Below are 11391 nucleotides of genomic sequence, written 5' to 3'. Positions count from 1 at the left end.
GTGGGGTGGGGGGGGGGGGGGTGGCGGGGGGGGTGTGTGAAAAGCCACTGCAGTAAATTCAACAGAACAGCTTGAAAATAAATGTCAGAGGAATGTATTTGTAATGCACAAGACCAAAAATATTAGCTTTTGAAGGCAGGCCTCATAAAAGGGCTAGGCACACTGACCTGCTAAAGAAAACCTAGTACCTAATTGAGTCTGGGGCTGTATCTTGCAGGCATGGTCTAGACTGGCTAAACCTTGCGACCTTTCCACTCCTTGAACATTTTGAAAGCTGATAATTTGTTATTCCGGTTCCACCAACGATCTGCACAGACTCAGTGCCCTACAGAGGGGGAGCTGATTTGCACACAAGTCCTGCTAGTGAACCGCTACCAAATCACCCCAGTGGTAGCATCCTGTAAAATGCACAAAGGGGCTGACTCATAAGCAGATGACACAACAGCAAAGGGATGTTTTAACCGAGCAGGATGATTACACAGACACCATAGGACACAATGAACGTCATCTTACACACAAGTCTTCTCCATCATAGGAGTCAGCTATGAGCTTCTGAGAACAGCAGGGGTTTTGTGGGATTTGAAAACAAGATGTTACTCTATCCCAGAGAGAGACCGCAAAGATAATATGTGTGAAGCAGGCGCTATCAAGCTGCACTGAGTTTAAGGAGCTGTGATATTAATGACACAGAGAGTGTAGGCAGGAGGAGATGAGATCAAAGGTCTGCTGGAGTTAGAGCAAAATATGGTAGAGTTTGCAAAACCACAAAGTAAATTTTAAATTAATTCTCTGTTGAAATGGAACAAGGTGAAATTGCTTTTCCTACAGGACAGATGGAGGAAAGCAAGCCCTTCCCTGTTCTTTGACCTCATTAAAATGATTTATTTTTTTAATTAGCCAATAGGTTCAGAAAATGTTTACAACCTGCAAGAGGTAGTGGTACCTTTTCAATGCTAGTTGCATCTGGGAACTAGTACTGTTCACCCTCCTCATCCATTTCTTTCCATCTGAAGGACCAGAAATCCACTGTGATCTCTCTGAAGAAGTTGATCGTACGAGAAGTGGCTCATGAAGAGAAGGGTTTGTTCCTGATCAGTATGGGTGTAAAAGATCCTGAAATGGTGGAAGTCCACGCCAGCTCCAAAGAAGAGCGTAACGGCTGGATACAGATCATTCAAGACACAATGAACACCATGTAAGCTACCAAGCTTGTTCTTGCAAGGCACGTGATGCACATGGTCGTGTTCAGGTAGTAACTGAGATGTTTCTCTCATTCAGGGATAAAGATGAAGACGAAGGAGTCCCTTGTGAGTCTGAGTTTGAAAAGAAAGTGTCGGATGCGAAAGTGAGAGGACTGAAAGGTAAAAACCTGCCTGGGACAGAGCTGCGGAGTGGTTTTTGAAAAATTTAAAGGAATTGTTTTGCTGCATTTTGTGGTTGAACTATGGCTTCTTTCAAAAGAGTGAGAATCCTGCATCCCGCAGATAATTGCAATCCTTGTATGCACCTCACCTTGCTTGCATTATTTTTTTCTGAGCCTGCTGGGTGCCATTGCAGTGCAGGAGTGCTGTATCATCAGGTTCCACTAGATGGGGCCAATATCTCGTGAAACGCTCCGTTTCCTTGCTGAAGCTTTCATTTTCTGCCTTCATCTCTGTTTTCTGTTCACCCCCACAGAACAACTTCAGAAGAAGGATAAACAGATCCTCCTCTTGCTGGAGGAGAAGGCTAAGATCTTCCGGGACATGGCAGACAGCTCTGTGCAAGAGGACATGCCAGGCTCCAGGCTGCTCTTCAGAGCCAACACAGAAGAGGCACCAAAAGGAGAGGCCATTATGAAAACTGCAATAAATGAAGGTGAGCAAGTCAGGGTGACACGTTAATTACACTAACCAACGCACCTGCCTTCAGTGAAGCACCAGTTTTGCAGGGGAAGTCTATGTCAGAATAACAGCATAGATAAGGAGATATTGCTACTCACGGTATTGTCTCAGGGACAGGTAATGAGGATCAGGAAAGAAAGCAGATACTGATGACTGTTGAAAGAGGGCAGCGCAGGATTTATCCTTGGCTGAAATTTGGACCATCCAGGCTTTTGCTGTGCTTCAGTCTCAGCAAGGTGTGACAGGGAGCTTGGATTCCAGCAGGCGCTTGTGGTGCCTGCAAGGGACAAGCAAGTCTGTTGACAAATGCAAGGGTAGATGGAAACTCGGGCAACTTTCTGGTGTGATTTTTGGAGAGGCTAAAAATTATTAAATGCTGTTGTCAGAACACACCAGGGTTTCCTGGAGGAAGAGAGGAAGGTGTAAGCTGATGCAGAACTCCAGGAGTTGGAGTAAATGGTCAGACAGACTGAGTTTTTGCAGGGGGAATGCTACTGTTCACATCATTGTCATAGAAACATGGTTTCTTAGTACAGCAAAGCATATGAATGTCTGACCTGAGCTCAAGTAGGGGTGAAAATAGCTCAGAAGCCTGAGGTGGTCTTTAACAGAGATATTGTTGCTTTTTATCAGTTGAACTGCTGCAAGACCTGGTGAACAGGAGCCTGGGCACTGCCCTCGGGCAGCAGGTCAGCAGCAGTGCCATGGAACAAGAAGGAGGAGTTGGCCCCATCTCTCTTCCTAGAAGGGCAGAAACTTTTGGAGGATTTGACAGTCATCAGATGAACGCCTCCAAGTGTGAGTAGTTACATGTGTGCACATCAGCATTTGTTAATAGTACATGTTATTGTATCCTCTTGCTTCAGAAGGACTCCAGCAGCTGGTGATTTGGGTTTCCCAACTCCAATCCAATAATAGTTGATAGATTAAATAACAGATTAGGAAAAAAGCCCCAAGTACAGGTGGAATGATGGTAGTTGAGAACCTGTGGCTACATGAGGATTAAACATCTGAACTCCTCACTGCTCTCTCTCTCTATGCTCTCTCTAAATCACCCTTAATCACCTTTACTTACATGCCACATGGAAGCATTTGGCTTCTTAATAGATTAGTTTCTTCATGCTCTTACTGTAATATCTGCAGCTCTGTTCTTTGTTCTTCAGTTATCTTCCAGCAGGAGCCTGGTGCTGTTGCATTTGTGAATGGATGAAGATATTGCTGAATCAAGCACCTTCTCCCCTCGCTGTTCCACATACAACTGCATGTGTTATTCCTGCAATTAAGTCTCTCCCAAAGAAATGTGTGAATATTTATTTCAGCTGCATAGTTGGCTGCTTCCCAATGCTCTCTTTCTTTGCCCTAGTCATCAGAAACTTCCCTGTCCTCAAATTCCTTTCTCTGTGGTCTCACTCATACTCCCAATACAGCCAGTTTTGCTGCGCTAGTGTCTGTCTCAGTATTGGGATCGCTGGACCTCGTCTGACCTTCTGCATTAAAGGAGCAGTGTTAGCTCCAGACAGTCAGACATGAGAAGTATGTAGAGGTTTTCTCAGCTCTATTGGAAAGCTGCAAAGCCCCCCACAGGCCTTGTCATCATAATGACAAATACATTCATGCTGGAGGGGTTTATTTAGGGTTGTGCCTCTCTCTGCTGCAGTGATGAATGGGACAACCTCAGGCTGTTCATTGCCCAGCTCTAGGTTTTCTGTAGAAATGTCCTCTTTTGAATTAGATTGTAATTCAATAGTTGTAGGGTCCTGGGAGAATTTGGGAAAAGAATGCAGGGCCTGTTTGTTCAGCTGGAGGCCGGGAGGCATGAAACCTAGCTTTCATCTCCAGTTCTTCTGTTCACAACCTGTGCAACCTTGGGCAAGGCTTATAACCTGACTCCCCTTCGTTCTCCCCTCCAGCAAAGCAGAAGGGAGGTGTTTCCTCCTGCAAAGAGGTGGAAGGTCCCAGGACGTGGCGCAGGAGAGAAGGTCTGTTAGGAGGACCTGAGGGTCAGCCTTTAATAGCAAAGCCTGCCTGGGGGGTGGTGGGAGGAGAGGGCCTTTGCACTAGGTACAGTGTCCTTGACATTGCTGCAGATACAGGTGTATGTAAAGTTGTTTATCTTTAAAAGAGTGGCAGTAGGGAGGTTACCACTGCAGGTGTGGGTTTTCCCCATCTCAGCTGGCCAGGGGAATGCAAGAGTCTTGGCGAGAGCTAGAGGACCGAAGAGCTGTGCGACTCAGCCGCCTGTGAGCAGAAGGGCGGTGCAGCTGGAGGGTTGCAGCCTTCTCGGCCCCACAACTCAGTTCAGTCCTGCTCGGGAGGACTGATATGAGCCATCCAGGGGAAAGTTAGAAAGAGAAGTCCAGTGTCCCTTTGAAGAGACAGGTTTCTGATAACTAAGCTTAAGGATAAATTGTTAGCATAAAATTAAACAGGGTATTGTGCATCAGTATCTGACCCAGCTGTAAATTGCACTTGCACAAGAGAGGCAATAATATACCCTGATATGATACTGTTATTGTTCTCCATCTGCTCTTACTCAGCCTCATGTCTTCTCAGCAAGTATTCTTTGGTAGTAGACAGCAGTGCGGGGCCTAGACAGAGCACCAATTAATAGGAGTGTGCCGAATTTTTCAGCACGTTGTCTGAAACCAAAGTCAATCCTAATCTGAATTCACATCCACTTTTTCTGGTGGTGCTGACGTGTTCTGTATACGTAGGGAGCAAATGCATTTAGTTAAAGTGTCAAGAGCTCTGTGTCCCCTTTTGTGAAACATCTGAGTTTCCTGTATTAAATTTCTCAGACATTAGCAAGTTCATCTATGGCTTAAAATGTTGAATAACCAGTGTCAATGCTGGCTTCGTCCTTTAGGTGGAGCGAAAGATGAAGGCGACGATGCTCAGGATCTTCGGAGAACAGAGTCGGACAGCATTTTAAAGAAGGTATCGCTTGGTTTATCTAACTGCTGCCACTGAGTTCAGATTTCAAGAAGGTGACAATTCTAGTCTTGAAAAATGCCTGAATTTCTTGACAATTAGGTGTATCCTAATAAGTTAAAAATAAAGTAAAATTGAAAGTATGCAGCCAAAGCCACTTTGCTATAGTTAAAATCCTGACTTGAAAACTGTTGCAAATCAGTTGTATTCCTTTGTGGCACAGGTTATCTGCCATCTGTCTGCAGATCAGCTAAAGCATGTCTTTAATTATGCATCGTTATTGAAATTATAAGGTCAACTATAACCTTGAATCTATTCTTGTTGTGGATCGATCCATCATATAACTACAAAATGATACCTAATTAACATTTTATTTTGTATGATTTTAACTTGCCTAAAATACATGCATGAATTCTCCCAGAATGGAAGATAGAGGGAGAGTTTAGTGTGTCTGTCATTAGTTCAGCTTCAGAACACATTTGCTGTGATTTCTCATTTGTCCTTATATTAAATCTGTGATCTTTTCACAGGGTGGAAATGCTAATCTGATGTTCATGTTGAAAAGGAATAACGAGGTAAGAATTGATTCCGTTGCTCAGCTGTTTCCTTCATTTAAGTGGCAAGTGAATTTGTTTCAATAGGTGATAATGTAGAAGAAAATACATTTCATTTGCTGAAGCGCATGCAGACTTTTAAATACATTAAGCTGAACCCACTGTGTCATTTATTTGTTTAACCTTAGATGTTCAGACAGGGAATTCGCTGATTGTCACCTGCTTGCCAGTAGGATGATATGTGCTGATTACAGGCAGCAAGGGTTAATTACCACTAGGATGTGCAGGGCTGTATTTATTGTGCATCTGCAGACAGAGGGAGTTTAATTTTATGTTGCAGGTGCAGTAAATTGGGGCAATTAGATTTCTATTCTCCCTTTGATACACATTCATAACTCCCAATTAGCATTAATGGCAGAATGAGAAGCAGTTCTCTTAATACTGGCTATCACACTATTGCAAATATTGCAGTGGTTTTTCTTCTTCTTAAAAGTAATTGTAGGATATGAGAGATTCAGAGAAATTTTTAACTAGGCTAAAAATACGTTTAGGGATAGGGCATTGCTCCGAATTAGCTTGCTCTGTATTGATGCACGATGTGTTCGCATTTACCTGTATTTTCAGAGAGCCTCCATGAACACACCTGCTGTACTTGTGTGCCTGCTGTATTGCAGTTTTTCTGTCTAATGACAGTGGGTCTTGTATGGGTCAGCCAGGGGTGGAAGAGTACAAATAATCCACATTCATTTTAAGATTTCTTCTTTTTTCGCCCCTTGAAGTTCTTTCCCTGAAATTTTTAAGTGAACTGCCGGGTTTCATCCCAATTACTCTGCTTGTTCTTGAGCAAGCTGATGCTGTGGGAGATGGTTTGCAGAGACAGCCCAGGAGTCCCCATGAGGTCTGTGCCGTTCGGTGCTTCTATTTCCTCCCCTGCCTCACTGATGGCTAGGACAGTGATGAAGATGATGCCAGGCACCTCTGAGAGATGTCCAAGGGATGTATTTGTGTACTGGGGAATGATGCAGTCATTGCAAGTGAAGAGTGAGAAAAACGAAGGTGTAGAGGGATAGCCGTATAGCTTGTCCGACCCACTGGTGGATCACAGTGGAAAAGGAGGGTGCTTTACGCGTTCCCTGGCACCCAGTGAGATCTAATAGCAACGCTTTTGTTTTCTCGCAGCAGGTCCTCCAAACCATTACCAGCCTCCATAAGCTGCTCAGTGCTTTGCAGGTAGGCTTGGCCGTTCATCCCGCTTTTGCATGCTGCTTGCCCGAACTGAGCATCCCACCAGCCAGTAACAGCCACTCGCGCTTTGCCCCCCATCTCCCCTTCCCCTTTCCTGTCACATCCCTGCATGGCTGAATACCCTGCGGCCGCCTTGCAGGCAGCATGCCAGCAGGTCACAGGAATGAGCTGCTGCCTACGGGAACTGGTGCTCGTCTGAATTTGGGAAGCTGCTGGGGGAGATGCTCTGCCAGCATCCTGTGGTAGCCCAGCCGTAAGGCAGCAGTGCTGAGTTGTGAATTTGGTGGGAGAAGAAGGGGTTCGATACAGCACCCTGAGGTTTTCAGGGGTGGAGCCTCTCTCTGTAGAGAGGGCGTTGCAGTGGTTTGTGTCCCCTCTCTCCTAGGGCGTCGTGCTGCAGCAGGACACCTACATCGAGGACCAGAAGCTGGCTCTGAGCGAGAGAGCTCTGACCCGAAGCTTCTTCCGGCCGACCTCGCTGCTGGAGCAGGAAAAGCAGCGCAACCTGGAGAAGCAGCGCCAGGAGTTGGCCAACCTGAAGAAGCAGCAGACACAGCACCAGGAGGAGAGGCGGAGGAGAGAGAAGGAGTGGGAAGTCCGGGAGAAGGAACTGGCAGAGCAGGAGGCCCACCTGGCCCAGCGAGAAGAGCAGGTCCAGAGAGGGTGGCAGGATCTCGAGCGGGAGCAAGAGGAGCTGCAGGTGAAGAAGGCCTCCTACCAGCTTGACCTGGAGAGGCTTCGTACGGCACAGAAGCAGCTGGAGAGGGAGAAGGCGCAGTTCAAGCAAGACGTGGAGCGATTAGCTCAAATGCGGCAGGAGCCTGACCACAACCAGGTAAACGCTGCCAATAGCCGGGGTGCTGGGGAAGCCATACCCTGCAGGGAGCTCCTGTACGGTTCCTCGGCCAACTGCATGCCAGCAGTGATAGACTGATGCCAGCCCGGCCCTAGACACACAGAGCCTGGTATTTAAAACTGGCTCTTTCCTTGCACGTGATGTGCAGGGCCGCATTTCTTGCACCTCCAGAGCTGCTGAGGCATTGCCAGTGTTGATGCAACAGGATGTGTTCAGGATGCCTGACCAGTCCTGAGCAGTAGGTGGTTACAACAGCCTGAGCTCTGCCCATTTTTCTGTGCCGCGTGTTGGCAGACGGCAGAGCAGAGGTGGCTGGCTTGCAGAGAAGATGCCCTAGGCATCCCCAGGAGGTCGATATTGCCTTTGATGTTGGCCTTCACCCCATGGGGGCTGAGCTCTGGGGAGCGGTCAGGCAGATGAGATGTCCTTCTCAGAAACGCTCTGAGGGTTGTGGGTTACGTGCACCCTCCAGCTGTCACGAAAGCCACTTGTGAGGCTCATAACTGCAGGGGAAGGCTGTTTGTACGCTTACATCCATCTCCAAAAGCATTCTCGGTATCTAGCAAAGATAGCATTGTCCTTGTCCTAAAGAGACTGGGCACCTGCAGTCTGGTCATGGCTCAGCGAGCAAAGGTCCCTGGCTCTGCTGCAGGAGGCTTCTGGTGTCTGGCTGCCCACAACCAGAAAGAAAAGCGCACACAGATCCTGCTCTGTGCATTTTTCAGCAAGCTGGGGTTTGTTTTTTTATAATTGTGCAGCAGTCTGGCTGAGCAGAGCAAGCATCCATTGGCAAACATGGGCTGAATTTGAACCTTAAGCCTGTTGTTGATCGTTTGTTTGTTTGTAACTCACTAATTCTGAATGTAATTTGCTTAGAGCTGTAGCAAGATTAGTTTATAAATGTTGGATTGCGGAATGGAAATGATTTTGGGTGCCTGAATGGACTAATTGCAGAGCTCAGCAGTGAGCTCTGAAAAGCAAATCATCAGCTTGCTCCCTCCCACCCCCATTCCTGATCAGGCCAGAAGTTTTCCGAGTACACAGTGAAGCTGTGAAGCATCGAGCACACGTAGACATACGAGGTGCATGGATGCTATGGGAGAGGCTGAGAGGTGAAATAACTGCAAAGCCTGGGGGATCAGGAGAAGGAAGCACCTTTTTGAGGCAGGTATCTTACTGACGTTTCAGAGCTATTAATAGAGAGTTTGGTGAGGCTTTGTTTTGAGCTGTTGTTTTGATCTTCCCTTTGAATGCACGGGCTCAATTACATCCTGAGACAGCCGTTAGGAGAAAAAAAAAAAATCAGGAAAAATGTTTTTGCTTTCATCTTTTGCTTGGGAAGGCTTTCTTTGACACACACCGCTCTGGTGCTGTGTGCTGGCATTCCCCTGCCGGAGAGGCACGCTTCTCCTTGGCCTTCTGCCACCATCTGTGTGCACGAACGATGCAGGGTGAGTCTTGGTATCGAGATCTTAGAGAATATTTGCCCTTGGCTTGTTGATATATAGCATAGTACATGTAGGAGCAAAAGATACTGGAAGATTACTTTTTATATGCATCATTTCTTCGTCTTAAACAGAGAGGGCTTCTTCTCTCATTGCTTTGCCTGGATGGGGACCACTTTTTAGCTGGTGGATGGGCTGGATGTTCACAAGAACAACATCTGTCTCTATGAGTGGTCTGGGACACACCTTTGCTATGCAGGTTCTCTGCAAGCCTCTTTCATGCCCCAATGAAACACTTTTCTTTTCTTTTATAGGTTTCAAATCTACATGAGAAACTTGCAAGAGTCGCCTCCCAGTCCAGCATCGATGACTCCTCCAAGAAGAGCCCTTCCCTTCCTAAACAAGGGCACTTTGATGCAGAACTGTCTGTCTCCCCCAAAAGGAACAGTCTTTCAAGGACACACAAAGAGAAAAGCACTTTCCATTTGCTTAGCACAACAAACCAGACTAACAAGGCAGCTGAGGAACAGCCCCAGATGCCTACCCGCCTCTTCAGTTTAGCCAAACCAAAGGAGAAGAAGGAAAAGAAGAAAAAGGGCAGGGGACATCGCTCCCAACAGTCTGGTGAGTGTCAGGGGAGGTCATAGGTGTGTTTTCAGGGTCAGTGAGCTGGCTTTTCCCTCCAGCCAGCGAACTTGTGGAAGCCACGAAATCTCACCTTGAATGTGGATGGTAACACGGGGATGGAGAAGATCAGCTGTGATGAGTGGAGTTCCCAGCTTGAAGTGATCTTCTGTGGGCTTTTCTGCCTGTTCTGCAGCCTGTGGGGTTGTCAGAGGGACACAGGTTGTCAGAGCTCCCTGCTCCTTCCCTTCCCCATCCCATCCTGAGCAGCCTCTATGGGCTAGATTCTCCCTTTATTTTTCAGCTTGCTCTGCTTCGAGGAGGAAGATGTCCCGCTTCAGTGCATGTGCTTTCAGGAGCTGCTGCTGGGATGTTCCTGGCTGTTGCAGCCCCTGCAGCATTGCTGTCTGGTTTAAGTCTGTTGCAGTTTGGAAGTGATACCCGCAACCCTTTTGGTGGCCTCTCCCTTCCCCTCAAGCCGGTCTATCTTGTCTCTTGATCTAAAAAAAAAACATGCTTTTTTTTTTCTCTGGTAGTTTTGCATGCCCTTAGGACTCAGTTCTGCACCTCAGACCTCTGACCCACATGAAATTTGATGTCACGCTCTCAGATGACCAGCTTTATCCATATTGACTTATTGATGTTTTCCAACTTGTACACAGGAAAGGTCACCAATTACGAGATGTAATTTCACGGCAGCTCATCAGGGAACTGGACATCTCTTATGGTGCCCAGTGGATTTGGCAGATAGCAGGGTTTCCGTGCACGTGGAGTCCTGCTCTGCCTGCTGTATTCCTGTATTCCCATAATGATTCCCACCTGTTTTTTTGTGCTGCAGATTCTCACTCATCAGAAGCACCTCCAGAGGGTGAGGAGATCTTCTGCTGAGCACGGACGGTTCCATCGGTCATTCTCGGCATTGGTACAGTGGACATCTCCCTGCCCGCTCCACAGCACGCTGCTGGTGCCTGCATCTGACAAGCATCTGGAGGTTTTAAATACAACATGTTATGAAGGCTGTTAAGTGGTGGGAAAGGGCCTCTCTCCTGTGGTTTTGTGTGAATTCTCACCACAGAGGCTGACTGCACGGCAAGTAGTACCGTCTCTCTGTGCAAACCTTGGGTTATATGGATTGGGATAGATGTTTTCTGTCTCTTCTTACTGCTGAAGGGTGAGAGAACATAGCCTTAAGGGGATGTGCCTTCAAATTCCCCTTTTCTGGGGAAGGTAACCAAAACCAAGCATTTAGCAAAAGATTAGGACTCTACAAATGGTGCGTACACACTGGCATATATAGATATACTGTATATATACATATATGTATCTATGTATCCACTGGGATATGCTTACAGTCTGTACAGCCAAGCTCAGCTCGGCCCGTGGGGATAGATGATACCTGATGACTTTCAGGGAGCGTGTAGATATTAAATATCTTGCCCTTATGCTCCAATTGTAATGCCATTGACTTGCACGCCCCTTTTGTGCTCATGGTGTGTGGACTGTTTGGTTTCAGAAAGGTACCTTACACCAGGAAGTAGTAACAGCGTTCAAAACAAAAATTCAGAGGAAAAAAAAAAATTGAAGTAATTCCGGAAGATTTCCATGGGGCAGAGGATTTAAATGTCAAACTGTTTCCAGAATCAAGCAGAATGTCTTTGGGTATATTTAAAACGATACAGAAAAGAGAAATGCGGTAGGCTTGTAAGGCAACCCCAGGAAGCCAGGACAAACAGTGTTTAAGTGGGAACAACTCTAAGCAACATTTTTTTATGCAATCTCTTTGAGCTCCAGCTCACTCCTTCCCATCCCCTAAGTAAAGATTTTTTTTTTTTGCCAGAATATAGTTCTCCAAG

At 46.6% G+C, this 11391-nt stretch overlaps 1 protein-coding gene across 1 annotated transcript in view; it reads left to right on the top strand.

The window, feature by feature from the left end:
- AKAP13 (A kinase (PRKA) anchor protein 13) overlaps positions 1 to 11033 on the top strand; it is a 26823-nt gene extending 15790 nt beyond the window's left edge. The window contains exons 13-22 of the mRNA XM_009582586.1: positions 1014 to 1195; positions 1279 to 1361; positions 1678 to 1857; positions 2517 to 2681; positions 4750 to 4820; positions 5345 to 5389; positions 6548 to 6598; positions 6999 to 7448; positions 9229 to 9538; positions 10377 to 11033. Of these exons, the coding sequence (XP_009580881.1) occupies positions 1014 to 1195; positions 1279 to 1361; positions 1678 to 1857; positions 2517 to 2681; positions 4750 to 4820; positions 5345 to 5389; positions 6548 to 6598; positions 6999 to 7448; positions 9229 to 9538; positions 10377 to 10426 (1587 nt within the window). The 3' untranslated portion in view covers positions 10427 to 11033. The remainder of the gene's footprint in view (positions 1 to 1013; positions 1196 to 1278; positions 1362 to 1677; positions 1858 to 2516; positions 2682 to 4749; positions 4821 to 5344; positions 5390 to 6547; positions 6599 to 6998; positions 7449 to 9228; positions 9539 to 10376) is intronic.
- Positions 11034 to 11391: the final 358 nt, after the last annotated feature.

This window comes from Fulmarus glacialis, unplaced genomic scaffold, assembly GCF_000690835.1.
Source record: "Fulmarus glacialis isolate BGI_N327 unplaced genomic scaffold, ASM69083v1 scaffold32807, whole genome shotgun sequence".
In the NCBI taxonomy this organism is placed as follows: domain Eukaryota; kingdom Metazoa; phylum Chordata; class Aves; order Procellariiformes; family Procellariidae; genus Fulmarus; species Fulmarus glacialis.
The sequence above is the reverse complement of the archived record's forward strand: the minus strand, read 5'-3'. Positions and strand labels throughout refer to the sequence as shown.